This window comes from Zea mays, chromosome 3 (assembly GCF_902167145.1).
Source record: "Zea mays cultivar B73 chromosome 3, Zm-B73-REFERENCE-NAM-5.0, whole genome shotgun sequence".
Lineage (NCBI taxonomy): Eukaryota > Viridiplantae > Streptophyta > Magnoliopsida > Poales > Poaceae > Zea > Zea mays.
Genome location: NC_050098.1, coordinates 36,786,264 through 36,809,362, shown reverse-complemented (window position 1 = coordinate 36,809,362; position 23,099 = coordinate 36,786,264). Strand labels below are relative to the sequence as shown.

General features: G+C 48.5%; 1 protein-coding gene across 1 annotated transcript; it reads left to right on the top strand.

Annotated features, from left to right (window-relative positions):
* Positions 1–14,857: 14,857 nt before the first annotated feature.
* Positions 14,858–15,603, top strand: LOC100285535 (uncharacterized). Its single transcript, NM_001368186.1, is given in 1 exon segment — positions 14,858–15,603. A coding segment is annotated over 1 exon segment (417 nt). The 5' UTR covers positions 14,858–14,975; the 3' UTR covers positions 15,393–15,603.
* Positions 15,604–23,099: the final 7,496 nt, after the last annotated feature.

Below are 23,099 nucleotides of genomic sequence, written 5' to 3'. Positions count from 1 at the left end.
GGACATCGCCACCAAGTTTGCCTCCGGCCAGGAGGCGGTCGAGGCTATCTTCTGAAAGGACAAGCAGCCCTAGGGCCGCCCATCGGAAGATGCTCCCGAGGCGTCAACTCAGCGCGGCGCCAAGAAGAAGGGCAAGAAGAAGTCGCAAGCGAAACGCGACGCCGCCGACGCGGACCTTGTCGTCGCCGCCGAGTACAAGAACCCTCGGAAACCCCCCGGAGGTGCCAACCTCTTCGACAAGATGCTCAAGGAGCCGTGCCCCTATCACCAGGGGCCCGTCAAGCACACCCTTGAGGAGTGCGTCATGCTTCGGCGCCACTTCCACAGGGCCGGGCCACCCGCGGAGGGTGGCAGGGCCCGCGACGACGATAAGAAGGAAGATCACCAAGCAGGAGAGTTCCCCGAGGTTCGCGACTGTTTCATGATCTACGGTGGGCAAGCGGCGAATGCCTCGGCTCAGCACCGCAAGCAAGAGCGCCGGGAGGTCTGCTCGGTGAGGGTGGCGGCGCCAGTCTATCTAGACTGGTCCGACAAGCCCATCACCTTCGACCAAGCCGATCACCCCGACCATGTGCCGAGCCCGGGGAAATACCCGCTCGTCGTCGACCCCGTCATCGGTGACGTCAGGCTCACCAAGGTCCTCATGGACGGAGGCAGCAGCCTCAACATCATCTACGCCGAGACCCTCGGGCTCCTGCGTGTCAATCTGTCCTCCGTCCGAGCAGGCGTTGCGCCCTTCCATGGGATCATTCCCGGGAAGCGCGTCCAGCCCCTCGGACAACTCGACCTTCCAGTCTGCTTCGGAACACCCTCCAACTTCCGAAGGGAGACCCTGACGTTCGAGGTGGTCGGGTTCCGAGGAACCTACCACGCGGTACTGGGAAGACCATGCTACGCGAAGTTCATGGCCGTCCCCAACTACACCTACCTGAAGCTCAAGATGTCGGGCCCCAACGGGGTCATCACCGTCGGCCCCACGTACAAACACGCGTTTGAGTGCGACGTGGAGTGCGTGGAATACGCAGAGGCCCTCGCCGAGTCCGAGGCCCTCATCGCCGACCTGGAGAGCCTCTCGAAGGAGGTGCCAGACGTGAAGCGTCATGCCGGCAACTTTGAGCCAGCGGAGACGGTTAAGTCTGTCCCCCTCGACCCAAGCGGCGACGCCTCCAAGCGGATCCGGGTCGGCTCCAGGCTCGATCCCAAATAGGAAGCAGTACTCGCCGACTTTCTCCGCGCGAGTGCCGACGTCTTCGCGCGGAGTCCCTTGGACATGCCCGACCTACCGATGGATGCCGCCGAGCACTCGCTGGACATCCGAGCCGGAGCCCGACCCGTCAAGCAGCCTCTGCGCCGATTCGACGAGAAGTGCAGAGCCATAGGCGAGGAGATCCACAAGCTAATGGCGGCGGGGTTCATCAAAGAGGTGAAAGGCGTCAAGCTCAATCCCGAAAAGTGGGTCTTTGGGGTGCCCCGGGGCATGTTCTTGGGGTTCATCGTCTCCAAGCGGGGCATCGAAGCCAACCCGGAGAAGATCGCGACCATCGCGCAGCACCCCGAGCCCTTGTTGGGGACACCCGGGGGCTACACGCACCCCTGGGAAGGGCCGCTTGTCATCGCCAAAGTTCTGAAGCCCGGGACGTACAAGCTGGCCAACAGTCAAGGCAAGGTCTACGGCAACGCTTGGAACATCCAACAGCTACGTCGCTTCTACCCTTAAGATGTTTTCAAGTTGTTCGTATACCTCACTCCCACGCAAGTATTAGTCGTCAAGGAAGGGTCAGCCTCGCCTCGGCAGAGCCCGACCCTCCCTCGGGGGCTAAAAAGGGGGGAACCCCTCTGCGTCAAGATTGGGGAACCTCTCCGCGTCCAAAATTTTCAATCAAAAAGGCTTTTGCGTTCCCCGGCTATGTCGGAAGAAGGACCCCAAGGAGCGAACGCGGGTGCATGTAAGTGGCAAGGCCGACTGAGCCGAGGGACTCCTATGCCTCCGGGTTACGGACACCTCACTCGTCACCCGCCACGAAAAGTGACCCCTACTTGGAGAAGCCACCCTGTTACTAACAGGCGAAGCCGGACAAGCAAAACAAAAGGGAAAGGAGTACGACTTCATGCAACGGTAACAAAGTGTTCAGGCCTCAGCGGCCGCAGAAAGACACACATGCATCCAACAGAAACTGTTCCAACAGAGTTAAGCGTCGCCTCGGGAAGGAGCCGTGCCTTCGGCTTCGTCCCCACCTTCGGCAAAGTCCATCCCGGCTTCCGGCGACGGCGCAGGTGGGAGGATCTCTGCCTCAAAGGTGGTCGCCAGCACTGCGCTCGGACCCGCGGCGGCCGCATCGAGCCTCTGGACTTCTGCCAGGGCGGCTTCATCTTCGTCGGGAAGGCAATACCCCTCGCTGACCCGCTCCAGGTCCACAACGTAGTGGGAAGCGAGCACGGCGAAGGCCCGCCTGACGCCGTGGTGTAGCGCCTCACGGAGTCTGCCGCGCACATGATCGCCCAAGACTTGAAGGCGACTTTGAGGGGAGCTTCCTGAGGGGACGTCGTCGGAGCCAAGGACCCAGCAAACGTCCGAGACGGCCTCGGACATGGCCGCGTGGTCGGCCTCCCTCTGCTCGGCCGCCCCGGCAAGCGCCTCGGCAAGCGCCTTGGCGGACTCATCGAGGGCGGACTCGAGCTCTGTGAACAGCCAGAAGAAAGATCTCAAACACAAGCAGAGGAAACAAGCAGGAACGAAAACCGAAGATGGCCAAGGCGTACCTCCGGCTCGGGCACGCTGCTCCGAGGCTGCGACCTGGGCTACGGCTAGGTCGGCTGCAAGGGTTTCAGCCCGGCTTTCGGCCTCGGCAGCCCGGCCTCGAGATTGGTCCTGCTCCTTGACGACCCGGTCGAACTCCGATTGCTGTCGTTGCGCTTCTGCGCGCGCCGCGGCCACCTCCGCGCGCGCCGCTGCCACCTCGGCTCTCAAATCGGTGCAGAGCAACCGAAGGTCCGCCACCTTGGCACCCTGCTGAGAGAGGCGCGCAGTAGCCCCGGCGAGCGAGGTCCTCAGGGATCGCAGCGAGCCCCAGACGTCGACCTCGCGGTGGATGAACGACGACTTGGCGGCGCTCCGATCCGTCAGATCCTGAGGGAAGGAAGCGGGGCGTCACGAAAGACGCCTTGGTCACAAAAGAGAAAAGGTATGCCTGAAACCGTTACCTGGAGGATTTTGGGGACGTCTCTGCAGAAAACCTCCAGCGACGACCGGAGCGACCACACCGTTGCTTCGGCGCACTCGCGGAGCTCGTCCCAGGACTGGTCCTCCCGTTCATCGTCGAGAACGAAGACGGGATCCGAGGCCTCACGGGTCCGGAACCGGAGCAACTGGCGCCGGCCCTCAGAGCTCCGCCGCACAGCGACGAGGCTGCCGCCCGGCGGGACGGATCGCGTCTCCACGCCCCCCTCTTCGGAGGCACCGAGCGCCGACGCCTCAGCCGTCTCAACGTCGGCAGCGACCGGTCGCTCCCCGACTGGGACGGCGGCGACTTCAGTAGCGACAGGTGCCGGCATCGCCGGCACGTCCGGTGGGCACAGGGCCACGTCCGCGTCGGCCGCCTCCCCTATCGCAACGGCCGCCTCAGCAGAAGAGCCAGCCTCGGGAACCCGCTCCACGGCGACTGGTGCCGCCTGAGCCCCCTGCTGTGGAGCACCTTGCGAGAAGGTCAGCTGAACGGCAAGGCCCAAAGCGGTGCTGGCCGCGCAAGCCGGCGCCGTCTTAAGGGCCTTTCGGGGTGCCAGGTCGGTCAGGCCATGGCTTCGCTTGCTGAGGGAGAAAGAAAAATCACGGCCGGGACATACGAATGAAAAGCCAGGACGAAGACATTCCGAGATACTTACCCACTCCGGGCCATGATCAATCGTGCCTGGGGGGAGGTCTCTCGGATCTCGACCCCTGGAGCCGCCGCCGAGGTCCGCTTCACCGGCAGCTTCGGCACCGCCCTTGCTTTGGGCGCCCTGGACGCCCGGGGGGCGGACTGCCCAGGCAGTGCCACGACGACCTGAGGGTCGCTCCCCTGCGCTGCCAGCGTGGGCGGCGGCTCTCGGGGAGCAGGCGCCTCGGCCTGGCTCCCCGGGGTCGCCTCAACTCCTCCAGCCAAGGGGTCAAGTACCCTCTCGGATTGCCCCCGCCCCTCGGGCCGGGACCCCGGCGTCCCGACTCCGGGGACTGACGGCATCAGCCCGCTCGGGGGCTGGCTTGATGGCTCCTGGCCTAACCCCAAGCCAGGGCTGAGGGCAAGGCGGGCAGCCATGTCGTCTTCCTCGTCATCATCTTCATCATCGTCGTCGTCGTCGGGCGTTTCCGGCGACGGCTCCCTCGGGAGCCCCTCCCTCTCCTGCCGGTGACGAAGCTTTTCCAAGGCGTCTCGAGCCCGCCTCCGCTCACGGGCCCGGGCCTTCTCCGCGTCCTTCTTTTTCTTCTTCTCCTCCGCGGCAACCCACCACGCCGCTCGGTCCACCGCATCCTGCGGGACCCGTGGCAGGGAAGGCTTGTGCCACCCCACCTCCTGAAGAAGGGGGAAAATCCCAATCGTAAGAACTAGGAGCAACCCGATGCAAGAGAAAGGAAGAAGCGGACACTCACCAGAGTCACGCACCCTTGGTCTGGGCGCATCAAAAGCTGGGAGAAGGCGCTGGGGTCCGGTTTCCCCAACGCGACGGACACCCGCCCGTGGAGGACGTCGAAAGGAAGAGGATCAGAGGACATCTGCGAGCCCTCCAAGTCAGCCTCCGGTGTCATCTCCCAAAGCGACAGCCGTCGCTCCATCAAGGGAAGCACCCTCCGGCGGTGGATGGCGGCAATCACTCCCGCAGCGGTGAGTCCCCCCTTCCGCAACGCCTCCAAGGCCTTGAGAAGGGGTTCGAGGTTCTTTTGTCTTTCGTGCGGGGTCCCGTGGCGCCAAGCATCGGCGGCGGTGGTGACTACTCGCTGGGAGAACGGCGGGAGCAACTTGCCGTCATTCCGGAGGTAGAACCACCGGCGCTGCCACCCCTTGTTCGAGGACGCGAGGATGGCGGGAATATACAGCGACGCCCGCGACTGCCTCAGCAGGAGGGTGCAGCCGCCAGCCCGCACCGCTGCGCGGACCTTCCTCTCCCCCGTCGGCGAGGCAAAAAGCTCCGCGAAAAAGAGATGGGTCCACAAATCCCAATGGGGGGCGATCCCCAAGTACCCCTCGCACACCGCTACGAAGATGGCGGCCTGCGAGATGGAGTTGGGGCTGAGGTTGTGCAACTCCACCCCGTAGTGGTGCAGGATCGCCCGCATGAAGCGGCTCGCCGGCACGCCAAATCCCCGCTCGTGGAAGGAGACGAAGCTCACGATGTACCCCGACGGTGGGGACGGAGCGGCTCCGCCCACGGGGGGAATCCATTCCGGTCGCTGCTCATCGGTGAGAGGGCGAAGTAAACCCTCGCCAACAAGATCCTCCAGATCACTCGCCGTCACCGTGCAAAAAGGCCATGGGTCGCGCGGCGAGATGATGGTCACCCGGTCAGCCATCACCGAGCGGAAGGGGTGGCGACGCAAGGGACAGGGAGGGCAGTTTCCTCTTCTCTGGCTAAAGTCTCTCGGGTTGCGAAAACCTAAGAGGAAGGCAGGAAGCGGAGCAAAGAACCATCGCCAGACCCTCTCTCGAGTATATAAAGACCAAGGTGAGACCGGTTCAAACGTTCCGCCCGGACCGGACGCGGGATTCAAAAACGCAAAGCGAAACAACCGTTCCCCGAACGGCTCGCGCACACGCAACGGTCGCCCCGCGAACGACTCGCCCCGTCGCATTAACTCCGCGGCGGGACAGGCGGCACCCCTGGCAGGAGAAGCGGGCGACGCTTCGCCTTCGCCATAATGACCGCGTCAAAAAAGGTACGCCGCGTCGTTCGATTTCATATCATTTTCCTTTTTTCCTCTTTCTCTCTCTTGCAACAGGGATCGGGAAAGGGGATACCCCGAAAAGGATCCTTCCCCGTGAAGGAACCAGGCTCCGAGCCTCCCTACTGATCAGAGGTTCGAAGGCTGGCCCCTCGGAAGGGTTCGACAGCCGCCTCAGATAACGTGGGCCCTACACCCACTACTGGTCAGAGGTTCGAAGGCCGCCCCCCCGGAAGGGTTCAACGACCGCCTCAGGCTACTCGGGCTCCGCGCCCACTACTTATCAGGGGTTCGAAGGCTGGCCCCCGAAGGGTTCACAGCCGCCTCAGACACAGAGCGAGGGATGACCATGGGTACGTTCGATACATAACCAAGGCTCGGGCTACGCTCCCGAGGTACCCTAGGACATTTCCGAGACCAGCGGGAACGATCTTGTAACGGAATCCCATCAGAGGGAGGCATCGAGCCCTCGGACCCCGTCGCCAGGGGACCGGGTCCGGCAGATCACCCGCAGGTACTTTTGGGCGTGCCTCTGGGCCCCTAGCCGACCCCTAACGAACGGGGCACGGACGTCCACTCGGATTACCTGCTTGCAGCTCACCGGAGACACCATGTTCGGCGCCCATCGAGGGCAACATGGCGCTTTCCCCCCCTCCTCCTTGCGGAAAGGCGACGCAGGGGCGTATGTAAAAAAGCCGAGTATGTCCCTGATCGCCCTCTCGCCCTGTGCAGAGGTTCGGGGGCTGCTCTCGCAAACCCGGCTCCGGCCGAACCGTTGACAGCGTCAACATACCAGCCCGAGAACTTGGGACCCGACCATACACCCGGGCTACGACCAGCTCGCATGAGGGAACGACCAGACCAGCCGAAGCATTACGCGAGGCATTAAGACCTCGAAGGAGTGAAACCACTCCTCCGAGGCCTCGGGGGCTACACTCGGCAGGTGCGCTCGCGCGCACCCACCGGAACAAAACGCAACCGGGAAAGGCTGGTCCCCTTGCAAAAAAGTGCGACAAAAGCCTCCAAGCGAGTGCTAACACTCCCTTCGAGGCTCGGGGGCTACTGTCAGGGACCATAATTAGGGGTACCCTCAAGGCTCCTAATTCTCAGCTGGTAACCCCCATCAGCATAAAGCTGCAAAGGCCTGATGGGTGCGATTAAGTCAGGGATCAGTCCATTCAAGGGACTCAATCACGCCTCGCCCGAGCTTAGCCTCGGACAAGGGCAGCCGACCCCGTAGGATTTCCGTCTCGCCCGAGGCCCCCCTCCAGCGGCGAACATATTTCCGGCTCGCCCGAGGCCCTGCCTTCGCCAAGAAGCAACCCTGACCAAATCGCCACACCGACCGACCAAATCGCAGGAGCATTTAATGCAAAGGTGGCCTGACACCTTTATCCTGACGCGCGCCCCCTAGCCGGCAGAGCCGAAGTGACCGCCGTCACTTCGCCGCTCCACTGACCGGCCTGACAGAAGGACAGCGCCGCCTGCGCCACTCTGACTGCGGTGCCACTTGACAGAGTGAGACTGACAGGCAGTCAGGCCCTGCCGAAGGCACCATAGGAAGCTCTGCTTCGCCCGACCCAGGGCTCGGACTCGGGCTAAGTCCCGGAAGACGACGAACTCCGCTCCGCCCGACCCAGGGCTCGGACACGGGCTAAGTCCCGGAAGACGGCGAACTCCGCTCCGCCCGACCCAGGGCTCGGACACAGGCTAAGTCCCGGAAGACGGCGAACTCCGCTCCGCCCGACCCAGGGCTCGGACACGGGCTAAGTCCCGGAAGACGGCGAACTCCGCTCCGCCCGACCCAGGGCTCGGACTCGGGCTAAGTCCCGGAAGACGGCGAACTCCGCTCCGCCCGACCCAGGGCTCGGACTCGGGCTAAGTACCGGAAGACGGCGAACTCCGCTCCGCCCTACCCAGGGCTCAGACTCGGGCTCAGCCCCAGAAGACGACGAACTCCGCTCCGCCCGACCCAGGGCTCGGACTTGGGCTCAACCCTAGAAGACGACGAACTGCCTCGCCCGACCCAGGGGCTCGGACTCGACTTCGACCACGGAAGACAGACTCGACCTCGGCTTCGGAGGAGCTTCCACATCGCCCAACCTAGGGCGCAGACCAGCCACGTCAACAGGAGGCGCCATCATCACCCTACCCCGAGCTGACTCGGGCCGCAGGGAACAAGACCGACGTCCCATCTGTCTCACTCCACCAGATAGGCAATGATGGTGCCCCGCATACTCTGTGACGACAGCGGCTCTCAGCCCCCTTACGGAAGAAAGAGGACGTCAGCAAGGACTCAACCGCTCCGACAGCTGTCCCTCCGCCAGGCTCCATCGCTCCTCTGACGGCCACGACATCACACCAGCTGGGTGCCAAAATCTCTCCGGCTGCCACAACGGCATGTACTTAGGGCGCTAGCTCTCCTCCGCTAGACACGTAGCACTCTGCTACACCCCCCATTGTACACCTGGATCCTCTCCTTACGCCTATAAAAGGAAGGACCAGGGCCCTCTTAGAGAGGGTTGGCCGCGCGGGGACGAGGACGGGACAGGCGCTCGCTCGAAGCCGCTCGCTCCCTCTCCCACGTGGACGCTTGTAACCCCCCTACTGCAAGCGCACTCGACCTGGGCGCGGGACGAACACGAAGGCCGCGGGATTCCCACCTCTCTCACGCCGGTCTCCGGCCGCCTCGCTTTCCCCCCTTCGCGCTCGCCCTCGCGCTCGACCCATCTGGGCTGGGGCACGCGGCGACATTCACTCGTCGGCTTAGGGACCCCCCGGTCTCGGAACGCCGACAACAGATCAGTCCAGTTTTATCCAAAACTAACCCTAGACTTTCTGGTAATTATGTCCGCAGTCCAAAACTATTAGGAATATTCATAATTAAATTAGAAAATGATTCTTAGTATAAAAATAATTCCAAAAACTTGTTTAAATCATATTTAATTCATTTAAACTCATTTTTTATATATTCCAGTTGCAATAAATTCATATTAATATTGTTTATCATCTGGTAACCTTATTTTGGTATAAAACATAGGTAGAAACTATGCACTTAATTTCTTTTGCATCCAACACTTAAACCTTCGAAAAACCATAACTTTGTAACTGTAACTCCGAACTAAGTGGTTCTCGAACCTAGGATCTCGCTACGACGCGTAGAACATTATTATGCAGTTTGTTCTTATGTTTGGTATGATGTTAATTTTTCCTATACCATGTTTGTTTGTTTTGTTATAAATAGCAGTGAGGTTATGAGTCACTTGAAGACCAAGTTGGTACCTGGGAACCTCGAGCCTAAGGCAAGTTGTGCCCTTGATCACTTTTCTTTACCTAATAATGTTCCTGTTAATCACTGTGACATGCTCAGGTTAATTTGATGGAACCCAATAGATTTTCCTAGCATTGTTTATCCCCTACCTTGCAAACAAAAGCATTATTGGGTAGTTTTGCTATTGCTCTACCTGATTTTGGGAAATTAATGTTACATTATGATCATGTTCTAGTTATGTTGTTGTTTTAATTATTGTTCATGACAAGATTATTGTGTTAATTGGAACATGGAGCGACCACCTGGGAAAACAGTGCTACCACAAGGGTGGTATGGGACGCCCTTGGCTGACTAATTAGGAAAGCTAGTGGAAGGCTACCTTACCCGAAAGGGGAAAGGGCGGTAGAGGAGCATGTGTATAGAGAGGTTCTCGGGTCAATCATGCTGCGATGGCTTTTCGGACGAGGGATTCCTATATTTCCCTTCTCAGAAACTGTAATGGGGTTTCAGAAGCTAGTGGAACTTTGTAAAAGGCCTCGTAGTGGTACCCTACCTCGTCTCCTCGGCAGAGATGAATGGGAAGTCACGATCACTTGGCAAATGGGTAACACGACTTGTGGGTAAAGATGTGCAACCTCTGCAGAGTGTAAAACTGGTATATCAGCCGTGTTCACGGTCATGAGCAGCTCGGACCCTCACATGAGTCAATTATGGAACTAAACTTAATCTGTCATATGCATTGCATCGCGGGTGTTATTATTAATTTTGATCTCTTACTTATTTGGGTTGGTATCTAATTATACTTAGTAACTGCTAATTTTTTGACCAACTTTAAAAGCAATGATCAGCTTTAACCATCTTCTTTGGTAAGCCTTACACTTCACATGAGCTCCCACCTTTGGTGAGTTCATGCACATTATTCCCCATAACTTGTTGAGCGATGAACATATGTGAGCTCACCCTTGTTGTACTCACATCCCTCAGGTCAAGAACAGGTACCGCATGATGAGGCGCATGAAGGATGATGTGATGAGTTCGTGAGAGGTCTAGGTTGTCGTCTCCTAGTCAACTTTGGGTTGTTGGATCGTTGTCTTCGTATAACGTAATTATTTAACTATCTTGTACAAAACTCTGTTATATATTAAAGATGTGACATTCGTTTCTGTACCATGAGTCATCATATGTGTGAGACTTGATCCCAGCACACTTGTTGAAGTTCGTGCCCATGTTTTGCCCCCCTAAAATCTATGTGTGACACCAGAGTTGGTCTGAGATTCTGCCAGACCTGTTTGATTCATTTAATCACCCTTCTAAACTTTAGATATGAAACTTTAGTCCCTAAAATACTCTATTTGGTTCTAGCCACTAACACTAGTAGAAAAGAGCTGGCACACAGAAATTTATACTGGCAGTTTTAGTTACCACGCGCCAGTGAAAATAAACAGGTGGGCCCGCCTTAAGGAACTGCCCGTGTAAATTAATTTCCACCGCGGTTCACTTAACTGAACTGCTAATGGAAAGGAGATATTTACACTGACGGTTGTTTTAAGCGAACCGCCAGTGAAAATATCATTTACACTAGCGATTCACTTAACACACCCGTTAGTGGAAAAGAGCTATTTACACTAACAGTTGTTTAAAGTGAACCGCCGGTAGAAATATCATTAATTATTGTGTCCATTTGCCCCCTAACTAGTACAGGTGGTCCAGTTTAAAAAAAGTTATGAAACATATCATATGAGCGGTAGATCCACTAAAAGTGGAAATTAGTCACCTTACTTAAGGTGACTAATAGGCTAAAGTTTAGAAGGTCCTCTTCAGTCATCCTATTAAGGGTGTTTGGTTCCCCTTACTAAAATTTAGTTCGTGTCACATCAAATATTTGAATATCAATTATGAGTATTAAATAAAGGTTAACTAGTTTAATAAATTTGTCTCATCTTTTAGTCTTCGTATATGTAATTAGTTTTATAATTAGACTATATCTAATACTCGTAATTATTATTCAAACATTATATGTGACAGGGACTAGGTACAAACACTCCCTTAGTAGTTTAGGAACTAAGAGTGCCTACAATTTAGCCACTAAGGGCATATGCAACCTAGATACTATGTTGAGGTTCTCTAAGCACTAGATACACCTAATAACTCGTTCATACAACATAAGGTCATGTACAACCCACATAAATAACCTATATTTCAAAGGGTATCTAAGAGGGTGGTGTAAAAAACATAAGAGATGTATCTTGACAAAGGAACATCTCTAGCACATCTCTTTAAGTTTAGATAAGGTTGAACTCATACAACATGTATAAATGAGTTGTATTTTAAGAGGTTCTAGTGAATAAGCTACAAGACTTACATACATCGAGTTGTATAAACGAGTTTCTTAGATGTATCTTGTGTTTGAAGGACCACAACATAGTATCTAAATCTTATACATGCCCTGATGTTTCTAAATCTTGTATCTTATTCATTGAAACCTCTCAAGACACAGCTCATTTATGAGAACCGTATCTTAGACTTTGAGAACTATGCTCGAGATGTTTTTTTCACCAAGATATGTCTCTTGTGCTTTTTACACTTATCCTTTTAAAATATAAGTCATTTATATAGGTTGTACATGTCCTAATGTTGAACTTCTGAGACTTCGCAGTAGATCGTGTAAAATAAAAAATTTATATTATAGATTATATTATTTAAAGAGTAAAATTTAAAATAAAGAACAAGACATGAGATGAGATAGGGCAGCAGTCCCGTACGACTTCCTCACTATTCATCGTAGATCGAGGACCAGTAGCAAGCGAATAAGCTGCCAGGCACGTGGAGTGCTAGATATCGTAGAATGTAAGGAACTGAATTGATGTTGATCAATGCGGCGCCATTAATCACAGGATTTATACATGGTTGTACCATTGAATTGGACATTAATTTATTTCTACTCGCTCCATTTCAAATTATAAAATATTCTAATTTTTGTATGTATATATAGACAACATATCAGATGCAAACCAAGTTTCTATATAAACTTCGTGCAAACCAACTAACAAAAGTTACAAAAAAAATTATAGATGTATTTCATTGCCTACTCTACCACTATATAAAATTTCAAATTCAAATTCATCATATTTTAAGAGATACAAAAAAGAGAAAATTCTTAGATACAAAAAATGAAAATTATCTCAGAATTTTTTCTTTTTTATATCTTTTGAAATTGAAATTTTATACATGATAGAGTGTGCAAAGAAGTACATCTATAATTTTTTAAGAAGTTTTTGTGATTTTTGTGAATTGGTTTGTACGAGGTTTACATGAAAACTTGGTTTGCACCTATATATATTATTTTGCTATGTATATAGATACAGAGTATGCCTATATATATGATAAAAATTATTTATATAATACAAAACAACTTATAATCTAAAATAAATGAATAACAATTTCTTTGGTAAATACTACTGGGGTGTGTTTGGTAAACACTATTTAGGAAATAAAAAAATGAATAGTCAACGAAAATTCTCAATTTTCCCGTGAAGTGGATACGAAAGAGGCGGGGGACGAGAGGTTAGAAGAAATGTTATATGTTTACGGTCGATTTAGGAAATAAAAATAAAAACAATTTTTTTTGAAAATGAAAAGAAAACATGAATAGACTAGTTAATAAATAAGTGGACTGCAAATGTATACGACGAGCAACGTTCTGTAATATTGATTTGTGCTGTTAGACCGTGTTCCAGCAGTTTACTCAAAACACTGTTTTTTTTAACGAAGCGACAGAGCCCCCTATTTTATTAGGAAATAGGAACAAGTTCATTACAGTCCACCATGATGTGAAGAGACCCATCACCAAAAGGAGAAACTAGTAGAACTAACCTCTACAATCTAACAGGAAATATAAAGATCAGACTCCACTAACCACCGTTCAAGTAGCACCATAGTTTTTAAGCCACGCTTATTTATAATGGACAAAGGCCAAAAGTAGCAACCCAGCTAACATCTCCCAGATGTAACAAACCCACTAACATAACTTCCAAAAGTACTTGGGCTGCGCTGATCACCAAAAGAAGCAACTCGAGCCAAACCGAAGTCTTCAAACAGTAATACGACGATCCCTCGGACTCCACCCAAAGGCCCTGCTCATCGCTTCACTTACTATCTTTCGGATTAGTTGGCTTCCTTGGACCACCATCTTTTTTCCCTCTCTTTCTGTCGAATGGCCCAAGAATCCAACCAAAAGCAACAAAGAAATATTATGTTAGCAGGGTCAATTAAAATATTCTCACCAAAAAACCAATCATTTCTGGTTCTCCAAATAGCCCAAAATATAGCACCCCAACCAAAGATCAATAAGTTTGAAATTTTGTCTTTAGGTTTTTTTCATCCATCTGTCACAGATTTCATCAATGTTTTTTGAATGTAATCCAGATTAAGAGCAATTTGAACCACTCTCCACACAAATCTGGCAACAGAGCATTTAAAGAATAAATGATCAATCGATTCCATGCCACCACAAAAACATCACTCATTAGATCCCTTCCAGTTCCTTTTTTTCAAGTTGTCTTTTGTAAGAATTTTATTTCTTATCACCAACCAAAAGAAAACTTTATTTTTCTGTGGTAACTTAGACTTCCACAGAAATCTGTATGGCACCTTAATCTGATCAATAGAGTTTTTCTTATACAAAGAATTGACAGTAAAACCTTTGTTGCCCAAACCCCAAATAAGTTTATCTTCTTGACTTGTCAGATTGTAATCAGAACATAAAGCAACTAAATCACCATAGAACCCCTGAAGGTTACCCGTCATTCTTCTTCTCAAAACATTGTTCTTGTATTTATTTTTTCTATTGAACTGTGTTTAAGCAGTTTACTCAAAATACTGTTTTTGCATTATTATGTACCGTAGACCGTACTGTTCGTATAATAAACTTTAAATATAGATAGGATGATGAGTAAAATATTGCAGATAGTCTTACTCACCAAGGTAAGCTGGTGTCATGTCACCTACTACTGCCTCAACGCTCACGTGTGCCGTGCAGGCGCTGGGGTGCATCGTCCGTTGTTCCGGCCGAGGGACCAATTGCCAACGTGCCTGCGATGCACGCACGTACGCGAGGCCCAGCGTACCCAGTCCCCACCCTGGACCTGGAGGCCGTGCGTATACGTGTCCCTTGTTGGTTCCTACTTCCTAGTCGCGTCGTCGTACCGAGCTAGCGTCTCTCGCTGCCTTTCCCCGAGCACCTGGGCTCGCTGAGCGACGCTAGCTCGTGATCCGATGCACACACACCGACTGCCTTCAACTGCCACTGCCGCTGCAAGCGTCGAGATCACGCCGCCCGCCCGCTACTCCTTCGTTGCTACTACGTGTACACAGGAGAGGAGACAGGCGAATAAGCGATGGGCCCGCGTGTGCCGCCTCCGACGCCCGATCGAGCGCAATGATCAGGTGGTGACTGACCGCGTCGCGAGGCTTTTATATGTACGTTGATCGATCGAGACCTGACCAGGCAAGAGGCAACGGTCGCTGTCAATCCCCCACCTACTGCCGACGCGACATCTCTCCCTCCCTTTCTCATCGCCGGTCCTCTCGCGCGCCCTCACCTACTGCCGTCCGCTCGTCCCGCCATTGCCATGACCCATGTTATAACACCCCCCATTCCCACCCCTCATTCTCCCACGCCACCACCAAACGCCTCTCTCTCTCTCTCTCTCTCTCTCTCTCTCTCTCTCTCTCTCTCTCTCTCTCTCTCTCTCTCTCGGCCGCCGGCCCTCCGTCGCATTCAACACGTACGCCATGGCGCGCCTGCTCCGCGCCGCCGCCGTCCTGGCGCTCCTGGCCGTCTCCACCGCCGCGCTGTCGGCGCCGGCGTGGGCGGGCGGCGTGTCCGCCGGCGACCTGGCCCATCTGGGCGCCGCCGTCGTGATTCGGCGCGGCGGCGGGCGGGCGTGCCGCGGCGGTACGACGGTGGGCGAGTGCATGGAGTACCTGGACGTGGACGCCGAGGGCGAGGCCGACGTCGCCGGCATGGCCACGGGCGGCAGCAAGCGCCGGGTGCTGCAGGGCGGCTCCGGCTACATCGGCTACGACGCGCTGCGCCGGGACAACGTGCCCTGCTCGCAGCGCGGCGCGTCCTACTACAACTGCCAGCCCGGCGCCGAGGCCAACCCCTACTCCCGCGGCTGCAGCGCCATCACCCAGTGCAGGGGCTGATCGATGCATGCATGGTTTCACATTCCATTCTCCGGCAGCAGGGTAAATCGGTTGCTGCTAGCTTCATTCATGCATGTGTGTGGTGCTTGATTTTCTTTTTTGGGGTCTTTAATTGTCGTCCGTCGATTATTGTGGTGCAGTGGAGATGTGTCTGTGCTGTTGCTAGCATCCTTTTCAGGATGAATCTAAAAGTAATAATAATAATTATATATGATGATCCTGTAATAATTCTGGTGTCGATGATATTCACAGCCAACGTATAATTTGCAGTGCCTGCCTTTCATTTCATATACTCCAATTCCTTTCGAGTTGAGCTGTCCGTTCTGAGCACCAACTTCCCTCCTTTTTTTTCCAACTTTATAATCTGTTTGGGTGATCCGCATGCATATTCGGATCAGACCAGTCACTAATAATCTTTAGGCCTTGTTCGTTTCCGTCGGATTACACCTGAAATCGTTTCAGCTAATCAAAGTTTATATAAATTAGAGAAGCAATCCGGTTAGGAATCGTTTCGACCCACCAATCCGGCAGAAACGAACAAGGCCTTAGTCATCTTTCATCTATCGAGGGAAAACGACTTTTTCGCTTATATGTAATCCATATCGATTTCTTCTACAATATTTTGTTTATATAGATTAAAACTGCAAAATTGAACAACCCCTACTAGAAAAAGACCAGTTCAAATGGCTCAGCAGTGTTCAGAGACATAGTCTTCAAAACCAAGACATTAGTTGATGCCACCAACTGTGGTTGGGCTGTCGTTTTTCATCATATGGAGAGTCAATGTACCCAGGACCTTTATTGTTGCCATAAATAAAAGCAGATTCTTTTGCTTTTTCAGAGAGACAGATAACCAATCCTTTCATTTCTACAGCCATAGCTAAGTGCCAGTAAATCTTAACAACGGCCAGCTTGTGGACCACCTAAAATATGTATATTGTCCTTCCTTTTCACAGCTCAGCCCCGCAGAGTGACGGTTATAGTTTCGCTCTAAACATCCCGGACCGGACTCCTTTTTACTCAAATTTAAATAGGGGATTCTGAACTCTCCAATCCGCTCCAGTTTTGTGACTTACAAACTAGCCCTTAGCGCCTTTCTAAATATGACATTTATTCTGGCATGTCTTCCTATAACGTATTCTTCGTCCGGTCTAGAGATGGCAATGGGTAAATACCCACCGGGTATTACTACCCCATACCCATACCCACGACAAAAAAATAACCCCACCGGGTCACCCATATACACTGGTGGGTATGGATTTACCCCCATACCCATACCCACGTGGGTATGGATCACCCATCGGGTCACCCGTACCCACAAAAATTTAACATATATCAAAATATTATATTATACAAATATGAAGTATATCCATCTAAATATCATTACAAAAATTCTAGCATCATTTAACCATCCATTCAACACACATTGGGTGAATTACATGTTCCATTACATGATCATTAAATTGTCGTTAAGCCTTCTATGACATAATGGCCTAAAAGATTATTAAATAGTAAAAAAGATGGATGACTAAAATCTAAGTTCATGCTTGGGATAAGTTTATATTGGGTATTTTATACCCACGGGTTAACGGGTATGAGTGACGGTGGAACGTTCTAATACCCGTTTACCCGTTGGGTGAAGATTTTTGCCCAATAACAGACCCACGGGTAGAATATTTAGCCCACATATATACCCTAATGGAGTAAATACCCACCGGGTATCGGGTCGCGGGTACCCATTGCCATCTCTTTCCGGTCCATAATATTTACCTCTTGAAGACGAATATGGAAGAATTAGGCACCTTTGAATTGCAAAATTTTCATTTGGTTGGCAATCAAGAACAGAGTGTGGACAAACGATAGACTTGCTAAAAGAGAGCTGCCTCATCCTAATGCATGCCCTCTTTATGATCAGTTCGAGACCATTCAACATATTCTCATTGCTTGTGTTTTCGCCCGTGAAGTCTGGACTTTGATCCTCACCAAGTTTGGTCTGCTCCCCATTGCCCCTTTGCCGGACTACACGCATTTGTCGAACCGGTGGAGCCAAAGCAGCAAGAGTGTTGGAAAGGACATGAGGAAAAGACTCAATTCCTAATCATTCTAGTGGCATAGCTTTGGAAACATCGTAATTCTTGTATCTTTGAGGGTTCTAGGTCTTATGTTCAAAACGTGGTGTTAGCAGTGGTCGAGGAAGGGCGTACTTAGTGCTTACCTGGTGCTTCAGCCCTCCAAGACCTCCTGCTACGTGTCGCCTCGAGGACTCCACCATAATTCGATGAAGATAGTGGTCGTTTCTCTACCTTGTGTGTGGCACGCTATTCTTAGCCGCAGTCTGTACTTGGGGCTGGCATATCTTGTCCTACATTTTTGTATTTTTTTTCTTCTTACACGCGCAACTCTCCTGCGTTTGTTTAAAAAACTATTGTATTTCTTGTTAGCAGCATTCTTCTCGTCTACCAAATCCTTTTGCTTTGAATGTTATTTGACTTACTTGTTCCAACAATGAATTGATTGGAATGAGTTGTTGTCTCTGTCTTTGCCTTTTACATAAAGCCATCGCATCACGTACAGTTGTCATTGTAGATGAGAATGGGTAAAAACAAAAAAAAACAACAAAATGGTAGGCTTGTTCTGAATAGTATGTCCACTTTGATTTCTACGATCAACCTAACTGTAGTATCCACAAAACTTGTGTGTATATATATATATATATATATATATATATATATATATATATGTATGATCAAATAGTCAACCATTTATGCATAAAAAAACTCGTAGAGCGATCTCATACGAAGTGCTTGTTTGTAATGTAGTGCTCTCCATTTCTCTTTCAAAAATTACCACAAGTGAAAGTCGCCTAGATGTGGGTGAATAGACAAAACCTGATATTATAACTTTAAACCCAGACTTGATCTGTTGATTAGTGGTTAGAACAAGATACGCAATTATCGGAGTATAAAATTAAGTCCTTTGCAAAGAGTATTGCTTGAAAGGAATGCAAAATTAATACAAAGCAACACAACTAAAATGTTTATGGAGAATAATGCAAGAGGGATTAGATAAGAAGTGAAATAACACAAATTCTTTCTTGCAAGGCGTTGCTTCTAAATATGAGAATTTAACTTGAGGCAACACGAAGTGATATCAACAAAGAATAGTGCAAGAGAACTTAAAGAGGGAGAAGACAAACAAATCACAAGCAATAAACACAAGTGATACGAGTGATTTGTTTTATCGAGGTTCGGTTCACCAAGAACCTAATCCCCGTTGAGGAGTCCACTAAGGATGGGTCTTTTTCAACCCTTTCCCTCTCTCCACCGATCACCAAGACCGGCGAGTGCTTCTTCTTAATCTCAAGGATCACTAAAACCCCGCAAGGACCACCACACTCTTAGGTGTATCTTGCTAGATTTACATGTCTCCAAAAAGTTTGGAGGAAGATGAATGGGAGTCAAAACTCCACGCTCAAATGATCACAAGATGTAGCACACACTTTTTCTCAATGATTCTCACAAGGCACTATCGCTAAACACACACGAGTAGCTCTCTTTTGCTTGATCTCTCTTTTGTGGCACTTGTGAGGCTTTGATGTGGCCTAAATCTTGTGTATGAGATAGATCAATGAATGGAGGTGGTTGGGAGGGCTTGGATATGTCAACTATATGCCTTGATATGTTGCTTAGGCTCCCACACTTTGAAATGGCCGGTTGGGGTGGTATTTATAGGCTCCAACCCCTCATATGGTCGTTGGACAGAAAGCAACAGCTTTCTGTCGACGGGCACACCGGACAGTCCGGTGCGCACCGGACACTGCACTGTTTATTGTCCGGTGCGTGCCACATCAGTCGCCTGTAGGAGTCGACTGTTGGATTCGTCTGCCCTTGTGGCGCACCGGACAGTCTGGTGACACATCGGACAGTCTGGTGCGACAGACTTTCTCTAATCGCTTCTGCCCTTCTGTCCTTTCTGATCGGGTAGCAGTCGACCGTTGGTGAAGATGACTGTTGGCCCTAGGCTCACCGGACAGTCCGGTGCACACCGGACAGTCCGATGAATTTTAGCCACGGAGCACTTCGTTTTTCCCGAGAGTGGCAGTTTGTGGGGCGTGCGAGCCTGGGCATCGGACACTGTCCGGTGCGCCGCAGGCTGGAGCAAGCTTGTCTTGCCCTATTGTTGGATTTCTTTGCTGACTCTTTTGGGTTTCTTTTGATCTTGAGTCTTGGACCTTTTTGTTTCTTTTTATGTCTTCTATTGAGGTGTTGCATCCTCATTTCCTTAGTCCAATCTTCTTTGCATTTTGATTCTTTCACTCATATATCTTCTTTTGCCCAATACTAGCTCCACAATAGCGATATGTTTATTTTGAGCTTTCCAACCTTTCTAGTCGTGTTGAAGGGGTTCCTCGGGGTATTTAGAATTTGTCCAGAGAGTAGAACTATTGGTAGTTCATCTATTCCATGTATTACCCCTATTTGGTTGGAACTAAGCTGATTCTGACTTAGAAACTGAACTGTTGATCTTATGAACCTGTGAATCAGAGACTAGGAAAACTGGTCAGTCCGAATGGTTGTGATGGTCATCAAGCACCAAAATATAAGAAATGGGTTTAATGCCATTTTCCTTTCAATCTCCCCCCTTTTGGTGATTGATGCCAACACAAACCAAAGCAAATATGAAGTATGAAATTGTAACTAGTTTCAATTGGTCAAGTGTTCATAAGCTATTGAAATGGAAGTAGTTATAAGTGAATATGAGTGAAATTGACATGATTGTAAATTTGGACCACATTTGCACCACTTAGCTTGTTTTTTTGCAAATCTTTTGTAAAATTATTTTAAAATTATTTTTGCAAATAGCCAATGGTATAAGAATATAATTTCAAAAAGCATTTTCAAGATTTTGAAAATTCTTTCCCTGTTTCAAATGCTTTTCCTTTGGCTAAACAAAGGCTCCCCTTGAAAAAGTTCTTCCCTTAGCTGTCAAGAGGGTTTTTGTAATTGAAATTATTTCCATTTTTGAAAACAGATATCAAATGAAATATCAATTGAAATTTTTGAATTTCAACATAGTGGTGCGATCCTTTTTCTTTGGCCTAATGCTTTCTCCCCCTTTGGCATTAAGCACCAAAAATGAAGAAATTTTGAGGCCTTTTCAATAGATTTGTAATTGAAGTGTATGAGTTTTAGCAAGGGTGTTTGATACCGAACGAATATGAAGTGGAAGCGCTCCCTTTGCTCAAAACTCAATTTCCCTTTCAATTTGAGACTAAGCACAACATATACTGGAAGAATGGTTAGTCTCAAAGATTTAATGTGTAGAGAATTGCTCCCCCTAAACTTGTGCATACAAGTGATGAATATTTGTAGGTTAATGCACTCTAGAACATGTACAGTCCGAGGATGCAAGTTCTACTTATTGAACTTTGGTATAAGCAAAAATATGAACTGAGAGCAAGTACCAACTGAAAGAGATATATAAGATCAAAAGATATGTCAATTAAGCTATATCATTGTTCTATAATATAGATTTCTCCCCCTGAGTATGTGCCTTGAGAGGAATACATATTTGGGCCTTAAATGCCAAATGCACATGATGAGGTTAATAAGAACATATCTATATCATAGAAATTGTGAAGTGCAATGTGTCATAATATAAACATGAGGCTCATGACAGATTGTGCACTTGAGAAAGCATGTTATAAACATTTAAAGCATTTACCCGTAAGGATTTAAAGAAGCTTAAGGAACCTCCACCTTTGAAATAAAAGTAGCTTATCCTCGTTACAAGGAAAGCTTTAAGCTCTTTGACAAGAATATTACTTCACCCAGATTTAACAGAAATGCATCAAAGCAGGAATGAAATTTTGAGAGGTTAAACTAGTTATGAAGCAGGGTTATGCATAGACATGCTTTTTCTTCCTCTTGTATCTTAAGGATATGCAATATATGTATAAGAGAAAGATCTAGGTACACGTGTAAATGATAGCAAGTAGTTTTACCCTTTTGTACCTTCATATAGAGACTCTCTCTTCATTGTGCTTTGCCATTGGTATTGGTTACTTAAGTCCTATGCTCAAGACAATGTACAAAATTATTTTGCACAAAAGCGAATTCTACAACTAGTGACCCCTTTCTCTAAACAAATCATTATTGTCACATATCAAGTAGATCACAAGTATAATAATGAAGCTAAGGTTGCACAAATCATATGCACATACTTGAGTGTTAGTTTCAATATAATCAAGATATAGAAATGGGTTCCCCCTAAAGATGTGTATCAAGTATTTGAATGACTTGGTTAGATACATTCTCTTTTAATAACAAATTGGGGGGAAGCATTGTACATCTTGATTAAGGCATATAAAATTTTCAATAATTAGCTTATGCCTGGTATTCTCGAAATGAAAGAGGTTTAGAATACTTACAACCACACCATTGATTAATTTGAAGATCTTACTGTCTAAGTAGGTGTCGTTGTTCTTGACGTCTTCCTTTTCATTTGAGTGTCCTCCCTTTATAGTTGTCTCTTTTTCCTTTCAAACTTATTAACAATACTCAAAAAAAGAGATATTAGCAGCACAAGGGAGTATAAGATGAATGATGATTTCTTTAGATAAGAGATATAGACAAATCATCATCCACAAGTCACACAGATATGAAGTAAAATCTTTAATATTAGTGCATAGCGACAGAAAAGAGGAATATGCACCTTTTAACATTTATAGTCAATTCAAAGGAAATTTACTTCTTCATATTGATGTTTCTTCACACAAAATTGATTGACATAACTTGGAAGCATATCAATATGAGCACAGATATAGCAAAGGCATGAATTAGATTATAATGAACTAGTGTACATATGAAAGCAAGATTGTAAGCACTTTTAGCTGATCTAAGTCTAATAAGGAATCTAATCTTCACATAGGTGGATTATGATAGCTTAGAAGAAATACCAATTGATGGGAACTATTATTGATTAAGGAGATGAGTTCCCATACCTTTGCTTTTACCTTTCTTCCTTTAGGTGAAGAGCAACTTTGAGGCTTATGTCTTTTAATAAATTGAACATGCAATCACTCTCTTGTAGATTTTCATAAATATTCTCAAGATATATGTCATTAGTAACACAAGCACTAGTTTCCTTTTTAGTAATCCTTTTGAGAAGCAATGACAGGTAGATTACTAAAACATGGAAACTTCATAACATGAACTAGATTATCCCATAGATGATGTTATGCTCAGTTTTAACTCATTAAAACAAGCATAGTTAATCTCTCAAGATCATGGGAACAAATCTAATTCATAACATGGAGAGCGATTAATGTAGAAGAATCATATTCAATTTAAGCAAGAAGAAATACAACATAAATCATTGGATTGATTTTTCTTTTTAAGTTAGATTACACATTCCATAAAGAAACTCATTCTCTAGATGTGATACTACTTAAGTCATTTAGACAAAAGCATTAGTCTCACGATTCTAGTCATAAAGAGAGATTCCCTTTATAAGTGTCCTAAGGATTTGAATTCCTTATATGACACCTTTTTCTTTTAAGAACTTGGAATATCTCTCTATGTCTAGAATATGAAAATAATAGGATGATTAATGTAAAACTTGCCATGAGGTACTTACAATAATTTAAAGCATGTAGATTGCCATAATATAGAAATGATGAATATGCAATTTACCATATGAGAGGAA